The sequence below is a fragment of the Sabethes cyaneus genome, chromosome 1 (genome assembly GCF_943734655.1).
Source record: "Sabethes cyaneus chromosome 1, idSabCyanKW18_F2, whole genome shotgun sequence".
NCBI lineage: Eukaryota > Metazoa > Arthropoda > Insecta > Diptera > Culicidae > Sabethes > Sabethes cyaneus.
The window spans coordinates 50,426,141-50,446,619 of NC_071353.1; the positions used below are offsets into that span (position 1 = coordinate 50,426,141).

A 20,479-nucleotide genomic window follows, 5' to 3' on the forward strand; every position below is an offset into this window, starting at 1 on the left:
AAGAGCACGGTAGTGTTGCAATAGAAGAGTGCCAGATTTGATGTATGCAGAGTTGTCAAAACGATTGTTCGCATATTACGAACACAATTTATAGCGGCCACCATTATAGCGCGTAAAAAGCTGGATATAGTATTGCCCTTTGCATTGAAAGTTGGATTTTGAGCACACTTGTTCAGTCACACATTTTGTAGGTGAGAAAAGTTGCCAAAATTTCGTGGTAAAAACCAAGGGGTTGGTCACTCGGCACAGCCGTTTATATGTTAGGCGACTTGAAACGAACCGAACTGTGCCGATGCTGTACCGAAAGTGCCGAACTGCAAGATTTGTTAAATTCGTTCAAATCTGATAGATCTGGCAACCGTGCGAGATGATTTTGACAACTGGCAGTGCTCCCATTTCATATGTAAAATTGCACCGGAGGTGTGTAAAGCCCTATAAATGTTATTTTTATAGGGCTTTAGAGGTGTGCCGTTTGATATCTCTGCAGTGCCGGGGCACTATGTGCTGAGTGTCCGACCCCTTGGGGCTGCCTCATAATTAGTAAGAAATTTCATTTGATATTTATTTATATTTAAGCAAATAAATATAATCACAGAGAACAGATTAACAGGTTCGAAGGAAGTAATCGATTTTTTGTGTGTAAAATCTGTCGGTAGCGCCGTCCAGAAATAGTTTGCCAAACGCATGTTTCAGGTCCAATAACTTTTAGGTTTAAATGTTTATAAGTGTGGGCACATTGCAAAAAATCTTCGTGTGGGCCGTGTGGGCATCAAAGCTGCCATAAATATAGATATTTGTGCATGCATAAATTTGGAACCCATCAATTATTTTAGTTGCTGTGATTTCTGGCTCTACAAATGTTCCTGAATTTTAAAGTACTCCATAAACCACCCTATTGATATCTGTATATCGAGCTGCAGTAAGTGACAGCGACTGAGGCTGTGAACCATTTCGCGAAATTTTTAACATTTTGGTTAAAATTTGACAGTTCGATGGTTATTTCTCCTTGAGTGGTTAAAATCAGTTCAGAATGTGAACCATTTCATATTTGACGGATTGATAGTTTTTTTGCTCAATGAGAGCATATAAGGTGAGGGTGAAAATATTGTTTTTTCTGTCCGAGTTAAAATCGGAGGAATTTTTGATGTTCATTTGCTTTTATTTGATAGATAAAATTCATCTCATTTTAACCCGGGTTGTTTGAATAAATTTATAATGCGATAAGCATCCATACTAATGTAAAAATAAACTAACGAAAAATCAGTGAAACTTGTCGAAGCTCTCTTCCTCACCTGTGCATATCTCATTGGCTCTCAGAACTTGGTTAAAACTAACCATGCTTCCGAGCAGGGTTATTTTCGGAAAACCATCGAACTGTCAAATTTTAACCAAAAAGTTAAAAATTTCGCGAAATGGTTCACAGCCTGAATGTCCCGGGCTCGAAATTTGACAGCGGACTCAAAACACTGTTGAGGCCGTTGAGGCAGTCGAGTGAAACGTAGCGACGAACTACTATCTCATTTCTGCTCCCGCTATGATGTTGGCATGGCACCCAAGACATGGTTGCCTGCCAATAGAGTGCCATAAACTATTTATGTTATTTAAAAGATTAGACCGAGAAAATAAAATACTCCGGAGAAAACGGCATGGTATGGTCCCAAATTTATGCATGCACAAATATCTGTATTTGTGTGGCAGCTCTGTGCGTGTGGGCGTGGGAGCATTTTTCGAGCAGTTTGTTAGATCTGGCGTGATCTGCTTCTTTGCTTTGTTTAATATTTTGTTTCAAGAGATACAATCATATTTGCTATATAATCGTAGCGGTAGCATTCTTCTGTTTCTATCGTTTTTACACGAGAATCTCGCAAATTTTATATGTACTGATTTAAAATCATTTTCATAAGCTATTTCTTATATATTGTTATAAACAGGTAATAAAAAAAATCTTGCAACAAAAATGAGTTATCACCAGAATCGAAGCGGGAATCGTCGTGCGTACAATTCTAACCGTGGCGGAAACCGTTATGGTGGCGGTTCTGGTAAACGTGGCGGGGGCAAAGACTCCAATATACCGATCGACGAAACAAATCCGGTGATACAGTGTTTCCGCGAGTATGCCCGGGAATTGGATGAAAAACATGACCGGTACGAGCGCATTATCAAGTGCAGCCGTGACATCACCATTGAGAGTAAGAGAATAATATTTCTGCTGCACACGGTAGATTCCAAGTAAGTTGAAATTTTCTACTTTATAAATTATCACACTTTGAAAAAGCGATTTTATTTATAAATCAGTTTGTTTTTATTGAACTTTGTTTAAATGTGCTTTGTCAAACGAGGGCGAATGTCACACGAATGTACTATATGTTTACAAAAAACTGCCCCTAAAAAGTAAAACAATTTAGAACAAACAAATTAACGTCTTAGCTTTTCCGGCAACAATCCGCTTATCGAATCCATGCCGAATTCAGCAGCCGTCTCCACATTTCTCGGTCTTGGGCTGCCGCTCTCCAATCGCTGGTCCAATCGAATCACTGGTCTCTCATCCGGCATCTTTGCTACGTGGCCAGCCCATTGTAGCCTCTTAGTCACTTGACAACATCCGCATCTGTGTATACTTGGTATATTGCATGATTCATGCACCTGCGCCACACTCCTTCGTCTAATATGCCACCAAGAATTGATTGCAGCATCTTACGCTCAAAAACCCCAAGAGCTCGTTGGTCGCTCTCAACGTCTACGCTTCATGGCCAGCGGGGTGCTATCCCTATCTTAACGAACGGTGTTTGACAGTCGACTTAACGAAGGGCGCTATTGCAGGAAAAGCGCCCGCCTGACAGGTAAATTTGCTGCCAACCTTGTCGAGATATGCTGAGATGTTGGCAACAAAAACATGGCACCCATCGCAAGCCCCTGTTCATGGCCGTAGATAACAACAGGGAAAATTCGAGTCTTCAGAGCGCGAGCTTTGTACAGAAGTTGCAGGCTACGGTACCTCAGCTGACTACGTAATCCGTAGAAGGTCCTGTTGGCAGCCGCTATCCGCCTTTTTATTTCACGGTTCACATTGCTGCCGCATGTTACTAATAAATAATAAACTATACAAATTCCACGTGAAAAGTATCTCCATTTCTCACCACCGCAGTTCCAACACCCGAAGGTCTACCACGCTCTCCACCACTCACCATATACTTTGTTTTGGTATAATTTATGATTAAGCCTTATCCTCGCAGCTTCATTTTTAAGATGCGCGTGCGCTTCTTCCACAGCTCTACGGTTAACACCGATGATTTCGATGTTATCCGTAAACCCTAGGAGTATATGAGATTTCGTGATGATGGTACCGCTTCTCTGCACGCCTGCCCATCGAAAAGCACCTTCCAATGCAATGTTGAACAGTAAATTCGATAGTTCGTCACCTTGCTTCAAACCATCATCACAAACGAGTCCTGACGCTTGATTTGAACCATCAAAGATAGCACGTATTAGCCTAATCAGTTATGTTGGAAAACCATGCTCAAGCATAATCCGCCACAGCTCATTTCGTTTAACTGAATCGTACGCCACCTTGAAGTCTATTACCAAATGGTGAGTCTGCAAGTTGAATTCTCGGAATTTATCGAAGATCTGTCGCAAGATTTGGCCGCGGAGCGTCCCTCTCGAAACCGCACTCGTATTCACCAACGAAGGTTTCCTGCAACGGCCTCAGTCTGAGCAGAAATATGATGCGGGAGAGAATTTGAATCGTTTGTTTGAGAAACCCCACAAGCGCAATCGCAATCCTAAAGATAAAGCTTGAAGACCTTGATGCTTTGGTAACAACATACGAGATATGGCTGCTTGACCATTAACTGCGAATTTAAGATAACACCCAAGTCTTTGATGGGCGAAACACGTTCAATTGCTGTGCATTCAAGCTGATAACGACACAGGATTGGATCTTTCGGGAAAATATAATTGCTGAGCACTTCTCCGGATTCACTATCATACATTTCACGTCGTATCAAGTGGTAAAGGCCTCGAATGATGCTGATGATGATGATGGTCCCACTCCATACCCCTACAACGGCTTGAGCGGGACGATTTATCTACTTAAAATTCTTATGATATAACCATGTAGCCAGGTGGTAAAAGCAATTAACGAGCTGGCTTCTAATACAGATATATCAAACTTTCAAGTGAATACCAAAATTTCAAAAAATTTCCGAGACTCGTCCAAAACATTTCTAACCCAAAAAATTATCTGGACTTGATTAGGAATCGAACCTAATATTTTAGAGCCCCAGCTAGTCACAACTGGTTCTAGATTACGACCTAGAACTACGAGATAGATCCGGCAGTCCTGTGGTACCAGTAGTAGTAGTAGTAGTTGTAGTAGGGGAAAGCCACCATCACTTCAAGGACTTGCCAGTGTATGTAAATAGAATTCAGTAGATCCAAATTTAATTATCATATGAATTTCACGCTAATGCTGTTACAGAAGGGCCAAAAGGGATTGGGCGGACCCACGAGCAGAGGCACTTGTGCGCACTCCGGGGTTATAAGAGTCGCCTTCCAGCGTTAGGATCCTTCCATGTAATAATCAATTTCGCTGTTCCAACCAGGGATGGTTCGATCACTTTGACTCAATTTTGATTCATTTGACACTACCGTTTCAGTCGAGCAAAATTTGACAAAGTTATGTATGAGACATTTGTAGAACTCGTTATTATTTACAATTTTGCAGAATAAAGTGTTGCTGTAACTTTTGTAGTTACGGCGCTACAATGCTAGTACCTCTTTAGTAACTAAATGAACGTTCATTTAGTTACTAATGAGGTACTAGCATTGTAGCACCGTAACTACAAAAGATACAGCAACACTTTATTCAGGAAAATTGTAGATCTAGTTATTATCTACAAATGTCCTATACATCAATTTGTCAAATTTTGCTCGGCTAGGATGCTACTGTCAAATGAATCAAAATTGAGTCAAAGTGATCGAACCATCCCTGGTTCCAACTTTAACCCACGTGATGATTTGTTTGTGAGAATTGAGAACTGCCATATTTGTTTCAGACCTTAAGGATTCAGGTTGGCAATCCACTCCATCATCCAGCGTTTCACATATATGATATCAATAATAATACTATTAATAATATGATATTAAGATGAAATGTGGTATATATGGGCAAAAAATACAACAATCTCACCAGCAGTCCTTTGAATGGAATAGAGTTGCGTCCTTTGAGGTTCTATAAGTGCTTCTAATAATTAATTAATTTTTTTCATCTGCGCCGTCTGCCCAAAACTGCGGTTTTGAGATCAGGCAGCCGGGAACCACCCAGCGTCGCACCTCCTAGATTGACTACTCAATAGAACATTACCAGGTATGGTCACGTGGAGGCGCTAGGTAGGGGCTTGGGATAGCTAGAGCTATATTGGACGCTCCTCATTTGCCTTCCCCATTTCATACCCTGATCGGACAGTCCTTTGGTACTCAGTATAAACCTCCGCAGGAAAGCGATGGTCTACGAGTTCCAAAGTCCACAAGCAAACCCAAGCCTGTCCAGCTGCTGCTCCAACCCCTTTGTTCAGGACTTCAACCTGATTATTCAATTTGCAAATTATCTCTGTCTGCTCTCACGTGAGTGGCTCAAGCATGTGTTAGTCTTGTCTATACTTAATAATAATAAATTAAAAATAACAATTTCAAATCCATCATCATCAGTGAACATGATAACTTATTATATCCAATAAAAATAAATAAAAATTAAAAATATACAATTTTCTTGAATCTTGCAAAAAAATTAAATTGTGTCTATAAAGTAGCTTTTATGTGCAAAATGTATAACCTTTTTAATTCTGCCATAGTTGTTGCTCATTTTATTTGTCGCGGCATCGAATTGAAAAAGTTAATTCCTTCGTACAACAGAGAGTTCTGTGGTGTTCTCGCATCTTCCGCGTTTGTAGTGTAACAGTTGTACCGATTTTGAAGAAAGTGACAATCGTCAATCGAGCGGATCCGGAAGTACATTTTAAGATAATCTGCATACAAGAGTTGGGGGTCATTAATGGCCAAATTAACGTCATTGGAATAAAGCTAAAAAATCAGAGGGCCTAGGTGGCTTCCTTGAGGAATACCTGACTAGTTTACTTTCTTTTTTGTGGACAAAGGACATATGTGCAAATTTCCAATACGATGGGTAAAACCCACTGGAAATGGACATTCGAAATAAACCGAGTAACGGTATTAGCATGCGGGATCTGTGTCTCTTCAGGAATACGGATGGTACTCCACCGGGTCCAGGATTGAAGAACGACTTGAGTGTGTTCACAAACTTCGAAATCATCTAGACATTGATATCTTTGGCACCCAGTGTTTGAACATCTGTTGGGACATTGTTGGCTGCTACAACAGCTCTTAGGCAACACCGTCATCGCTCAATACCTCATTGGTTAAAGCACTTGAGGTTTTTTGGAAAAGAAACGGTATATATCCTGAGGAGCGGCAACAACTTCTTCGTTTTATTCCATTAGTGACGGAATCCCGGACTATTTGCGTTGCTCGTTTACGTTACGTAGTTCCAGAAAAATTTCGTGTGATGCTTCAGTCTTCGTCGAACATTGCGATACGATTCAATAATCCTCACAAATGTACAGATCGGACCCCTCCGCTTCAGATCGTGACGTCGGAAGACGATCGTTGACGTTCAAGTAAAACTCTCTGAACGAAAACGCTGTTTGCATACTCCCCCATTCTGTATTTCGAACGGATGGGGTTTTCGAACAAAACTGGATGGTATTCTTCAATTCTCCAGCAAAATCAAATGGGCAAAACAACTCGTTCAAAACAAGTCGAACAAAATAAACACCCGTTCGAAATACAGAATATGGGTGATAAATTGACGCTACTATCGAAATGAAAGACGAGTAACCTAAAGTTATAGAATAGCGAGCCACTTGTGTATCGCGAAGACTACCAGATGATTTCGGATTGTTACGTCTGACAGTCTGTGACGATGGTATCATATACCAGAAAACGCCTGACTCGGTCGAATTGATCTAGTTGATGGCGTTCTACCGTTAACTAGACAAACAAACAGATAGACTTGTTGTAGTAGTCCTATGTAACGGTAGATCAAAAGAAACTTGATTCAGCCTTTTGATGTTCATCTCTCCTTTGATAGCCTGTTTACTACACTATTTTTACAAAAAGTTTGATTCTGTTGATTATTCAAAGACATTTGTTTGGCGACAAAATGGCCATTGAATTATTTAGAAAGTTTTAATTATTGACGTTAGTGAGGAATGCTGGTCAAATTCAAGGTTTTCACGCGTTTATTCCAAAATATGTATCTTTTATTTCTTACAGTATTAGTATTCTAGTGACGCTCACAGTTCCAATTTTATAGAATATAATTAGGTATTTCAAATGTGTAAAATATTTTACCAGTGCTCTTGTTTTTAATCAGATGAGTATGACAGAGTTTAGTTAGTTTTGTATAGCATTTTTATTTTTATATCGTTTTCATTAAAAGCTGAACTGGGCATCGCTATCAAACCTAAGACATGTGCTTCACTACAAAAAAAAATTCATCAAAGCGCTCGTCTAATCAAAGGCCAGTGACTAACTAAATCAGATAACTTGCCCAACAAACATCGAAAATCTCTGTCACTCTACAGCCGTAACTCTCTAATACCATTTCGTTGCTTACAGGCTAGTTTCTTCATGTAATCATAATCGACTACGTCACAGCTAGTTTAGTTTCCTTGAATACAAGAACCCAGTTTTTTGGTGATGTACAATATTAACCCTCATTGAAGCTTTATATGTTATACATAAGGTAAAAAATAGTACAAATAATTTAAAAAATATTAGAATTAAGCTATGTAAAAAGATGATCAGACTCCAAAAACAAGGCTTTTCGACGAAACAAAACGCTTACTGCTATCAAAAAACGCGACACTGAAATAGTGAAGAGAGTAACCATGAGCAAACTGGAATTCCCGAGCAACCGTTTGCACAGTAGTCTGGGTAAAAGGATCACTTTACACTGTCACACTTCGACCGGCATCGTTCATCACAATGTCCATCGTTGTATCAGAGCCATAGCTTAAATGTGACGGACTATCGGATACCATTCGCCGATTAATAAGCACGTCGGCAACATAAACCGGAGCCGGCCCTTCCGTTTCCACAATACTCAATGGTTTAGTGGTGCACCTCTTGATTGGTGACATAAAGGTGAACATGAACAGTGTCAAGCATAGGGCCAAAATCAGCACCACGGCGCGCATTTGAAGACCTCCCGCGCGGACCCAGGCCAGGGCGGCCATAATTGACAGCAGCGTAACTACCGAGAACTTAGTCATCGTGACTGCGGTGCTATGAATTTTACCGCCACTTCCCTGGCTAATCATATTCGAAGGCGCAAACGCGAAAAACAGGTTGTGTTTGTCTACAAAGTGTTTCAACAGAATGTACACCATTGCAAATGGCATTATCAGTGGACAGGCCAGACTATAAACCGTACTCATGGTGAACACCATAACCATCCAGGCGTAGTGAATTCCAAACGGGAAAGTAATCAAGATCGACTTGCGAATGTACGGTGTTTCTGCGCGTGACTTAGCTGTAGCCAGTTTCCAAAGGTAACATATGAGATCAGGAAATCGGATCAACTCCAATGCCGTACCGATGAAAGCTGCAGTGATAATGTAGTTGACAAAAAATGCACCTTTGTCCGGAAGAAATATACATTCCCAGCGATATGTCTCATTCGACTGGATCGTCCATTGGAGAAAAGCCTCCGCGCTAGTCAATCCAAGCGAAGGCAGAATGAGGATCATGAACAGTAAATAACCAAATGTTTTTGTCATGATCACGTAGTTCTGTCTGGATCTTGTCCAATGCGAAAGCCACGTATCAGAGTACGCCACAATTACCGGCATTAGTGCTGACAGGGACCATAGCAGCAATGTAGGTAAGAACTCCGAAATCAGTGGACTGATTTTTCCGATCTGTGACGTTGTGTTTTTCGTTAATGAAAGAGTGTCCAGTTGGTTGACAATAATTACCGGAGTAGTCAGGAAAAACAAAAACAGAAATAAAAACAAATTCACTGTAATCCATTTACAGTACCACTGAGCCGTGTCGATATTCAAATTTTCCCAGAAAATGTCCGACGGAGCAGGTGCAAACGTTAGATGCCAATCGCGATAAGTACCCGGACGGAAATGAAGAATTACGTGCTGTGCTTCCTGAGCAGTATTAAGAGTAACAAAGGCGATTCCTAGTGGTTCGTTCAAAGCTGAAGCCCTAAGCCTTGACACCTGACCTGTAGAAAGAAAGTAAAAAGAGTACGTATTTCTAACGGTAAATTGTGTGAGGAAATATTGTACATACCAGCCAACCTAGCTTCTTCCTCTTTGTAATAGTCCAAAGCATCCACTTTTTGGCAAGTGAAACAAGACAACTTCGCCTGAACAGGTTCCCGATCTCGGTTTCGATGCGCTTCACAGAAGATTCGCGCATCCACAATTCGTTCGTACTCTTCTGCGGCTTTGATCAAACTGCTAATGTTGTAAGCCAGCTGAATATCATCTATCCCCACATCCGGAAACAATTGCTGAAGATACGTTCGGATAATGCGTTTGTCACAATCCGGTTGAGTTACATTGGTTGCCATCACCGTTCTGGTCGGTGCTGTCTTGAACGCATTTCTTCCGGAAGCTCGTCGCATTATAAGCACTACCATCGGTACATAAGCGATCGCAAAAAATACATGCGCCCACATCAGCGACGAATCTGGATCCAGATTGGAGATGGTAGTATGTCCAAACGAATTCCTATCACCACCAAGCGTTCCGGAAAAATTGATCGGCAGAATAATTGCAATCGAAATGGTCGTCATGATAGCCATAACCGTCATCAAATGTCGCTGAAAGGACAAATAGTGCACTGCATCCGGTCCACTGTGGGTAAGAATTTGCTCTCTGGTCAGACGCCACGTTGCAATAATCCATGAGAAGAACCCCCGATCGATGTTAATACTTGCGTCGCTTGCCTCTAAGCCTGACCGACCGTTGACGTTCCCGTGCGCATAGAAAAGCTGTGTCCATCGCTTGTTTTCGCCGTGACTGTTAACTAGCGCAAGCCGTCCATAATCCCATGCCTGCTGTCTCAGCAACGTGAAAAGCAAAACCAGGAAAATCCACGCAATCACATTCAATAACAATGTCTCCGGGATGCCCTCGTACAGAGTTATGATGATTTTAGTTTTGTTTAGCACCAGACATGCATCTCGGCTTGGAACATAGTAATTGGGCACAAAAAACGTCTCGTTGGTTTCCATGCTGATTGCGGATCCGTTTGCTCTTTTTCTCACTAGTCGTTCACTGTCGTTTGTCAGAAGTCATGCAATAGCTGTAATGCTCTGTTGAATGAGAAAAGAAATTTTGATACAGTTTTAGTAATCGGGTGGTCTCTGTTTGTTGATTTGGCGATAAGGGAGTGACGTATGGTGACATTCGCAGATAACGAAAATAAACCTGCCAGGTGCTGTAGCGTTTCTGGCTGCCTAAAATGAACTCCATTATATTGTTGATTATTTCATGGTTCATTGTAAAAAGTGTGCTTAATATAAAAGATGAAGACTTTTTAGAAAAGCACACAAATGCAATTACTGTGTTATAATTAAAATTAAAAATATTTTTTTCTTTGCTTTTTATGTCTTCACATTTGTCGTAAATAGTTTTGAATGATTAAAATTTTGAACAACCTCGGTTGGTTTTGTAAGTCTCATTAATTCAACGTGCTAAATTTAAGTAGAAATATTTTTAATTTCCTTGTAGGCTTCGGTTTCGGATTAAAAAAATGTAGATTTTTAAACCTTTCTCGGGAAGCCGTATTTTTCTAATTTTATTAGTTTCAAAAATAATGTCATATTTCTTTGTTCATTTTGTTTTTCTATGATACCTTTTAAGCTGCTCTCATCATTTTAACCAATTTAGCTCCTCACAATCAGATACGAAAATTGTTTTTAATTGACAATATAAAATACCTACATGTTTATAATTGTTTGCTTGACAAATGTCAAGCGACATGGCGACAATCATGGGTTCAAGAGTTTTCATCATTCAATCGCAAAAAATCTATTCGTCCAGATAATTTGTTTTGCATGAAAACCAGAACTTAAACTTCTTTTGATTGTACATATTTACATGAAAAAAATAATTATTAGTTTTATCGCATTCTTCTTTACGATGCGAAAACCTACCGAGAGAGAGAGAGAGAGAAAATCGAAAAAATCGAAAGAAATTTGTATTACCCAGGGATGGAATAAATTGCTTCTAGCGATCAAGAACATAGCAGCAATCAGATTTGAATTTATTAACATCCCTAATTATGAGTGACAAGTCCTTTGTCGCAATCTGTACAGATTAGGACAAACCTCAATCAGATCATGTTCATTGCTTGGTTGCAATGTAACAGATACAGGTGATGAAGAAGAAACAACAAGAATAAACTTTTTTATCGCTGCTAGGTAAAATGTAACACTGTGATCGATTGCCATGAATTAATACAAAATCTTGTGATTAATGGGAAACTAGCAGTCATTCACTTTTCGTCGGAGAGCCCAATTTCGGAAGCAGTTTATGGGCCCAAAAGCGGGGTTCTGTTTATAGAAATGTATTCACTGCATTCTTCTTGCCAATCTGAACACAGCGAATGCATTGTTCCTTGCAGTAATGTATGGACACGCAGAAAATAACCACGCTAGTAATGATTTTCGTGTGGGAGTCTAAAAAGGTGGAATCTCCGCAATTTTTTCATGAACAACATTTTTGTTTCAAACAAAAAAACTGCTTTTGAAATTTGCGGCATGAATGACAACTAATTTCACCTTAAAGCTAAAAATGTTTGTCATGAACTGTGCAGATCACGGTATGTACATGTGGTAATAACTCATAGATTTGATCAAAATCACTGACTATACTTTTCAATCATCGCATTGTTTGAACTTCATCTTCTTTTCCGTGCTAGATGCGACAAACTACAAACTACTCATATGTAACAAATTTTTTTGTTGCCTGCCGATTTGTAATTCCAAAAAGGAGTGAGAAGAAGGAGGTTGATAAAATAGTTTGCAGTGGTCTAATTCAACTCTTGATAAATACTTAGATAACATTTATGGCTATATTTTAAGAAAACCAAAAACTGATTAATGTTTTGAATGATATTTAATACCTTAGGTTATTGAAGATTTTTGTAAAATCAATACAAAATAAAAAGGGGGTAAAACATCTTTTCATTTTCACGGGATTAAGATGTATTTTTCGCATATATATACCTAATTGATAATTTTTTCATTGCACATTGATTGAAATTTTTATTGTTTTTAATTCAAATCAGTAGCAGTGTAATTATGCTAATGCACGTTCAAATTCAGAAATAGAACAAACTTTTCTCAAGTGCATAAATATTGAATTTCTCAAGTGAATGGTTCGTATGACATATTAACTCACAAGGTAAAAAACAAAAGGTTAACCCTAAAAATACTAATGTTTCTGTCAAATTGCACTCACATCCGGCCTAATTTCCCTAATTGGTCTTATAAATTATGTATAAACAGCCAAACACAAGCCAAACAACTCTCCTGATCGTCCTCGAAACTACAAGAGAAATTACAATTCATAGTTTCTCTCATCGCATCGTTAAACATGAGGAACACGTAGGAATCGGCGGCTAGGTCAAGGTCCATTCAGTTATGTTATTTGACATATCGGAAGAAATTCTGCATTTTTTCACACATGCAACGGAAATCGAATTATGGTTTTTATCGCGAGACGAAACGTTACTCCCTTAACATTCACGATTTAGCGTTGCGATGAATCACGATATTCCTTGCCATGCCTTACTTCAACGTTTACTCATCAATGAAGCAAACACATACAGTTTAACCGAATAACACTTTTTATTATATGTGTTACAATCACAAGATTACAAAACTTACTACTCTGTCCGTGTAAACCATTATTTTATCTTGGTCTTTGCAGCTCTCTTTTCGACTTGATTTAAATCAAATTCAATTGGTTGTATCACAACAGCCACTGATGTATACTACTAAAGCACCACACAATGAGATTGAGTGCACCTCGGAAATGTGAAAGGTTGCTTAGTGTGTGATGTCATTGAAGACTCTATTCTCAACTTAGGCAAGGATCATATCAAGAAGCCATCTAAGTGATAAGAATACGCTTTGAGTAACATTCCTCACTACTCCAACCCTCCAACAAACTATCAACATTAGTCTTCGTTTAGCTAAATTTGGGACTATTACGTGAGCCTGCACATCAGTTATGGTCTGATGAATTATTAACTCCCTGTGCACGTTTCAAAGATCTCTGTAGCTTATGAAGTAATGGCCAAAAGAAACAATATCAAGTGTGAATGTAGTGACCAATCCTGACGCACTAATATCGTGTGAATGCATAATTCGGCATCGCACGAATGAAGTGTTTATAAAACAGCTGATTTAAACACTATATTGTAGAAACTTATTTCCATTGTTTTCAACTCAAATTGGGTATATATGTTAAACCACCGTCATTTTTCCTCGTACCACCAGCATTTTTTGTGCTATGACGCGGTGGAATTTGATGCGTGTCACGCGAATAACTGTACCACTTACCCCTGCCGCAGGAGCACAATTTGGGACAATTCCTCGACGGAATTTAGATGAACCGAACCACTCGTTTGAAGGTTGCGATTTATTTGATTTTTCCACAAAACCCAACAACACAGACGAACGATAGACAACCAAAAATTTTCTTTTTTCTTGCTTCTTTTGTGTGTTACACTCGCTGGCCAGCAGCAAGCCGTTCCGTTCCGTTCAAGCGATTTTAATGTTTTGATGACGGTGTGCTACTTGATGACGAGAAAGAAAATGTTTTTGCAACTTTCCTAATGTCAAACTTGTCGGGAAAATATTATGCGATTTTGTTTGAGTGTGCGTGTGCTCATAATAAGGGTTGCCAGCACGGTCAGCACCAAAGTAAATTGATGAATTTGATTGATTCATTTATTTTTGATTTTTGTGAAAGATCATCGGACTAACTATCGAACTGTCAAATTTTAAAATGTTAAACTTTTGCGAAATGGCTCACAACTTTAGTGGCCTTCATGATCTATACCTATAAAAATGAATTTCTGTCTGTCTGAATCGATCGGCGTGAAAATCTGTATGCAGGGGTTTTTTGAGCCGGGTACGTACGGTTGTTATGATGGCTGGAGACTCCTCCCCCCAGGCAAATGAAGCACGAATTTTTGTATAACTCGAGAACTAATCAATCAGATGAAACCAAATTTTGTATGTGGGTTTTTTTGAACGCAGGATTTTTTTCTATGGTAGTTCGTGACCCCTCACTCTTCTAAGATTTTTAACCAGCACAACTGCTGGGTAGCGGAATTTGAAAAATCACCATATTTCCAACGGTTATTCGGCATTAAATTTTATGACTTTAAAAAGATTGCCATTTCTAAATAGGCGCTATATCACTGCATATTAGCGTTGAAAGGAGAAAATGCTTATCAACTTAGGGACTATTATATTGGCTCGTTTTATTATGCCTGCTTTTTATTTTCAGGTATAAGAAAATTCAAATTTGTTACAAAGTTTTCGAACCACCGTAAATCTCGCATGTGTATATTTTTAGAAAGAAATTAACAAATGATGGTTGATTAGGATGTGGTACCACTACCATAGTATCTTTTTCTATAAATATAATAAAACCAAATTGGTTTGTTTGTTTGTAAGGGATAAACTCAAGAACGGTTTGACCGGATTCGCGTTGATTTGACGGCATTAAACGATATGTCTTGCACACTCATAGCAATTCCCATATGTGAGTGTGGGTGAAAATCTGCCAAAATGTTTCGATCTCTTGCACTCTTTAACAAATTCCTATTCTGCTTCACCCCTACAGTAAACTTTTTGAGGTGGCAGCAGCTTACGTTCGTCAACGCGAATTGCATGATTCTTTTTTCAATTGTTTTGTTTGGGCCTGCGTCAGGTTTATACGCAAAAAAGTAAAAAAAATTCACGCGAAAAGCTGGAAAATTGTGAAACCCGATATTTGACTTTTCCCGCAATCCAACGTACACGCAATATTTTAGGCTACTGGGATTGTTATCAGGGAAAGTAACACACATCGTATTCAATATCAAGCAGCGTCGTTGTCATGAGCATTGTAATGTAAGGTGGTAACATGTGCTTAGTTAGTGATAGTAACTTAGACCACTGAATTTTCACAGAACACGTGTTGCTTACAACTATGCCAAATCACCAGTCAGGAATGGCAATTCTTCCGAAAGCCTAAAATTTTTTGCAATTATTTGTAGAAGGAAACTCGCTGGTTTTAGATATCTCCCCATTTCGTCTGCCGCAGTTGACCGTCAAAATATCTTCAATACATATTGAAAAAAATTCATTATTTTGGCTATCAACCAATTTTATGAACTTGTAAGACTAATAATACATATTATATAATGAACTCACAATAGTTCAATTTATCAAGGAGTCTAACAGCCTAAGGTTAATTCTTTCACTTCATTAATAGAAAAATATACCAAAACTGGTAATGTTCTACGTCGGATGCGCATACAATGCAGTTTTACAAACTTTGAAATGTTTTGAGCCAGCCAAACTGATTCTTTTACATGAAACTGCCTGATCGTCAAGTACAGCGTGTAGTTACCTTACCAATTATTATCATTATTATGCTTGGTTTGTAGGTTAAAAGAATATTTGCTAGAATAAATTAGCAGTAAAAGTGTATGTAAGAAAGCTTTACAAAAACAGTGAACCATTAATATTTAACGTTAATAATTTGTGGCTCACGTCACTTCACTTCACTTTTTTGTTGCATCATTTGGCGCATGAAATACCGTCATCCGGGGCGAGATTGTGCCAAAAAAGCATATATTTTTGTTCTTTAACTCAGTATACGCACAATTTAAGAACTAAGTTGATTTCAAACCTGTCAATATGTACTAAATTGTTCAATTAACATCTACCGTAGAGATGGTTTAGTTACAATGAAACCTAATTTTACTGGAAGTGCATGAGCTTTGGCACAACCTCACCCCTTCTAGGGGGTGACATTGTGCCAAAAACATAAAGTTAGGCTAAAAACTTAAACAGTGAACATTAGCATGTTTATAAACAATACACATAAATATCAGTATAAAGTAGTTCACATGGGGCCGTCCATGAACTAAGTGGACTATTAGGGGCAGGGGGTCGGCCAAAAACAACGCATCATACAAAAAGTATGAACGAAAATAACCCGGAGAGGTCTGCAATAACTAAAAATGTGTTCGTAGTCAATGGACAGCCTTTATATAGCCAGTAGCGTTTCTAGGGTTAAAAAGGGAGAGATATATGAAGGGGTGTATCCTAAAGGGCATACTTATTTGATCATTTAACAAAGGTAACCATTATTTCGTTCAAGAACCCGCGGCCGCAGAACATGTGGCTTATCCCACCCCCTCCCTCCTCCTTAAAACTGGTAGTTTATACACGGTATAATATATTCGTCTTATTAGAGTGTTTATTCAAAGTATCTGAAATTTCCAGAGAAAAAGTAAAAATTAGTTTAAATTATTTAGCAGACCTATGATGCTGTTTGCTCCAAAATGGATGATGCAAACTAATCTGTCAAAATATTGTGCTCAACAGTAAAGAATGTGAGTGTGCTGGTGTATTCTGACGTATTTTTGTTGTGTATGTGAAATCCACAAATTGGATCGATCATTATGACTTGGCACAATCTCACCCCCGTGAAGCTCGAAAAGTACAAAGTTTCGAAAAATATTATTTTCGTAATCAACACCTTTGCCAACGCATAATAACCTTTCAATACATTGTAAATGATTAGTTTATATACCTTCAAGATAGCAAGTTGATGTGATTTCTTGTTTGGCTTGGTTTATGCGGGACATTTTTTACAAGCGTTACTTCTGCGTATTTTTGATCGCGAACTTTGAAACCCTGTTTAGGCTAAATAGTTTGCTAATATTATTTGTGTTCCATTCTAAGTTATGAATAAATATGTTACGTTCATCATCATTTTGAATTTAGGTCACCAGTTTCTATAGATAAAATAAATTTTCACAAATAAATATTTTTGGTTTTTGACACAATCTCACCCCCGTGGCACAATCTTACCCCGGATGGCGGTACCGAAGAAAAAAAGATTAGGGTTTAAACTAAATATGTACATTTATTTGAACTACGTAGTACAAAAAATTCAGGGCAAGGCACATTTACAAGTTCGATCTTTCGTTTTTCTTCTCATCTTCATCATCATCATGCATCATCATTATATTTAAAATATGACATTCCAGCCTTTGGCAGAGAGATCTCAGAGCCAGGTTGTGGAGTCCGCGCAGGGTTGGAACGCCTTCGCCTGCGGGTATAGATATGTCGGTTATGCTTGGGGCTCTACCTGTGTTTTAGTGGGCGACATTGCTTGTCTCGTCAGGTAGAACTGATGTTTGAGGTCTCCCTGACATCACAAAAGGGTCCAGCGCAGAGTTTTATACGCTATTAGGCATCCAGTTGGATAACCCGAAAAAAAGGAAAAAGATTTAATCTGTTTCATCATCAAGCGAATTATATTTTTTTTGAAATTCGATTTCATGTAAAAAAATCATAACAACCAGTCAGGCTGAACAAAAACTAGTGGTTATGAAAGCTATTGCTGTATTTTATCTAATCAGCGATTTTTTCTTGCAGGAAAAACAATCAATCTCGAGTGTGCGACGAAGCAAAGAAGCGACTAGATAATTTGTGCCAGACTCATTTTTGTACGATCGCCGAAGAGCTGCAAGGCGTTGACCCATATCAGTATACGCGAGCATATTCTAGTGGGATACAGGAATTTATTGAAGCGTACACATTTATCGAGTATATCAACTCCCAGAAGATGTCTCACTGGAAATCAATTCAGAATAAACTAATGTACCAGATTTCAACCGATGGATCAGCCGATAAAACACATTGCAATCATGATGGAATCGAAAATCCTGACAGTGAAACATTTAACAACGATAATGATTCCCAGCAATCGATAAATCAAAATCAAATAAGCTGTTTGTTGCAGCCCTTAGACTTTGTTTTGGGAATTGGTGATCTTAGCGGAGAAGTGATGCGCAAGTGTATCAATTCCCTTGGTTCCGGTGATGTTGACAGCTGTTTCGATCATCGTCGCTTCTTACAAGAGCTCTATAAGGGATTTATTTCGGTGAGTAACGCCAGAAGCCGTGATTTTTCTCAAAAAATTATTACTTTGAGACAAAGTCTTCTTAAGAGCGAAAATGTATGCTACAACGTAAAAGTCCGCGGTGGAGAAGCCGCCAAATGGGGCAGCACGGACGATTGTGCATTTGGCGTCATTGCAAAGGATAACCAGGATGAGGACGAGGGCATTTTCTTTTGATTTCATTAATCGCAAACCTCTTTTCTCTTACTTCAAAAATGGAATTTTCATTATTACTTATATAAAACACAGAATAAATTAAATGATACATACAATCGGATTGCACCGTTCAGGGAATAAGGATTGAAGTTTCAAGTGTCTTCTGTTTTGGGAGGACGAGCGAAAGAATTCCGTTTGATCGATTCCACCAGCCATTTGATACCTTCGTCGACTCCTTCCCTGAAATTGTGTATAATTTACATATCGAAGCAAGATTATGATCTAGTTATTTTACTCACCCCGTCAACGCTGACACGGGCATTACCAGACAATCTCTTCGTCCGATTAAATGACCGACCTCCTGAAACACAGGCTTGATTTCTCGTACACCCATACAGTCTGGTAGATCTTGTTTGTTGGCCAATACCAGGAGAGGAACTCCCGAAAGATATTCGTTAGCGATCATCCTGTCGAATACCTCCTTAGATTCGTGCATCCGATCACGATCATTTGAATCTACTACATATATCACTGCATGAGATTCGGAATAGTATTTGTCCCAGAGTGACTGCAACTCCTGCTGTCCTCCTAAATCCCAAAAACTCATCCGGATACCGTGCATGTCTATCTGTCCAATGTTCAGTCCTACGGTGGTGGTTATTTTGCTCGGATTCATTCCTCTGTAGTTTTTCGTAAATTTCGTCTTTGCTGCTTCCAGGTAGGTCTATTTGAGGCCAAATAGTACTAAAGTTATCCATTCATGCGTGTGATGCCACGCAAATTCCTGTTATATATAGCTTACCGTTTTGCCAGCATTATCCAGTCCCAATATCAGTATGCAGTACTCGTCCTTCTGAGTGAGATATTTATAAAAGCCACTGAGAAGTGTATACATCTTGAAATACCAGTTTTTATTTCTCTCAAATCTAGTTGCACCCTGAGAAAGAAAGATATTATATTTTACGTTTTACTGATTTTGTGTAAAGCCATATCAATTGCAATTGACGGGCAGGAAAACGTTTTGTTTTGAATCCAGATGTCAAAAATAAGATTCTGATTCTGGTGACAGTGATGCCATCTTCATTAAATTTTCTCAAATTTCCTTTAAGGTGGTTCACATTTTTATTGTTTTGTTTAAATATCGATGAATGCAAGGCAAATTGTATTGTCAATTGCAAGTAAAATTGTACCATCCAAATGCATTAAATCGTTTCGATCTTCGGCGCACTTTTTCGTTATCTTCCAAGCAATAAGTGCGCCGAAGAGACCGAAACGATTTAAGCTAAAATAGTACTTTTATGAGCGATTGCGCACTTATTGATTGGACAATTTTCCTTGCAATTGACAATATCATCCAAAGTGCGAAATCGCTCATAAAAGTGCAATCCCGCATAAAATCGTTTCGCTATCTTCAGCGCACTTTTTTGTACATTCCAAGCAATAAGTGCACCGAAGAGATCGAAACGATTTAAGCCAAAATAGCACTTTTATGAGTCATTGGCCACTTATTGATTGGACAATCTTCCTTGTAATCAGCAATAAATCGTTATAAATCTTTTGATCCCTATGAGATTTAATATCAGTTTAATCCACGGTTTAACCTTATAATCTTGCTATATGAATCTTGGCATAATTGATGCGATATGATGCGAGCAATTCTTAAAATAAGATCAAAAAGGTTAGAGCTGATTAAACCACGTGGCAAAGTGTGCATAAGATGAATGTCAGCAATCTCGATACGGATAACACGCAAAAAATAAAATAAGCACAGAAACCTGTCCCGAAAAAAATTAACAAAGGAAAAACATTGTAGGGTACGGGAGGGTATTTCCAGCGCGCTACTAAATTCGGCATACATGACGTTTTTTGGCTGCGCTTTCCCAAATAACTTCGCCGCTATATATGTAACAATACTGAAACGAATATAGCACTCATAGGCTTTAATGTGTTATAACTATTTTCAGAAAAATGTAAGTAATTTACTAAATTTTATTCAATAAACATCAAAACCACTG

General features: G+C 38.7%; 3 protein-coding genes across 3 annotated transcripts; 1 reads left to right on the plus strand and 2 right to left on the minus strand.

The window, feature by feature from the left end:
* Positions 1–1,850: 1,850 nt before the first annotated feature.
* LOC128740651 (translin-associated protein X) lies at positions 1,851–18,595 on the plus strand. The gene is made up of 2 exons (XM_053836216.1): positions 1,851–2,229; positions 17,783–18,595. Exons 1-2 carry the CDS (start codon positions 1,958–1,960, stop codon positions 18,483–18,485), a joined length of 975 nt encoding a protein of 324 aa, XP_053692191.1. The 5' UTR covers positions 1,851–1,957; the 3' UTR covers positions 18,486–18,595.
* Positions 7,310–13,898, minus strand: LOC128740640 (calcium permeable stress-gated cation channel 1). The gene is made up of 3 exons (XM_053836206.1): positions 13,676–13,898; positions 9,388–10,417; positions 7,310–9,319 (listed from the first exon to the last, which is right to left on the minus strand). The coding sequence occupies exons 2-3, from the start codon at positions 10,334–10,336 to the stop codon at positions 8,031–8,033; spliced, it is 2,238 nt and encodes a 745-aa protein (XP_053692181.1). The 5' UTR covers positions 10,337–10,417; positions 13,676–13,898; the 3' UTR covers positions 7,310–8,030.
* LOC128740659 (ADP-ribosylation factor-related protein 1) lies at positions 18,516–19,461 on the minus strand. The gene is made up of 3 exons (XM_053836225.1): positions 19,267–19,461; positions 18,764–19,188; positions 18,516–18,704 (listed from the first exon to the last, which is right to left on the minus strand). Exons 1-3 carry the CDS (start codon positions 19,357–19,359, stop codon positions 18,617–18,619), a joined length of 606 nt encoding a protein of 201 aa, XP_053692200.1. The 5' UTR covers positions 19,360–19,461; the 3' UTR covers positions 18,516–18,616.
* Between the last annotated feature and the right edge of the window lie 1,018 nt (positions 19,462–20,479).

What these genes read in the sequence shown, in the direction of transcription:
- LOC128740651 (XM_053836216.1), top strand. Translation starts at nt 1,958, where the DNA reads ATGAGTTATCACCAGAATCGAAGCGGGAATCGTCGTGCGTACAATTCT. An exon ending in CTGCACACGGTAGATTCCAA is followed by an intron (nt 2,230 to 17,782) that starts GTAAGTTGAAAT and finishes TTTTTCTTGCAG; the next exon opens with GAAAAACAATCAATCTCGAG.
- LOC128740640 (XM_053836206.1), bottom strand. Translation starts at nt 10,336, where the DNA reads ATGGAAACCAACGAGACGTTTTTTGTGCCCAATTACTATGTTCCAAGC. An exon ending in GGAAGAAGCTAGGTTGGCTG is followed by an intron (nt 9,320 to 9,387) that starts GTATGTACAATA and finishes TTCTTTCTACAG; the next exon opens with GTCAGGTGTCAAGGCTTAGG.
- LOC128740659 (XM_053836225.1), bottom strand. Translation starts at nt 19,359, where the DNA reads ATGTATACACTTCTCAGTGGCTTTTATAAATATCTCACTCAGAAGGAC. An exon ending in TGGATAATGCTGGCAAAACG is followed by an intron (nt 19,189 to 19,266) that starts GTAAGCTATATA and finishes GGCCTCAAATAG; the next exon opens with ACCTACCTGGAAGCAGCAAA. An exon ending in CCCGTGTCAGCGTTGACGGG is followed by an intron (nt 18,705 to 18,763) that starts GTGAGTAAAATA and finishes ACACAATTTCAG; the next exon opens with GGAAGGAGTCGACGAAGGTA.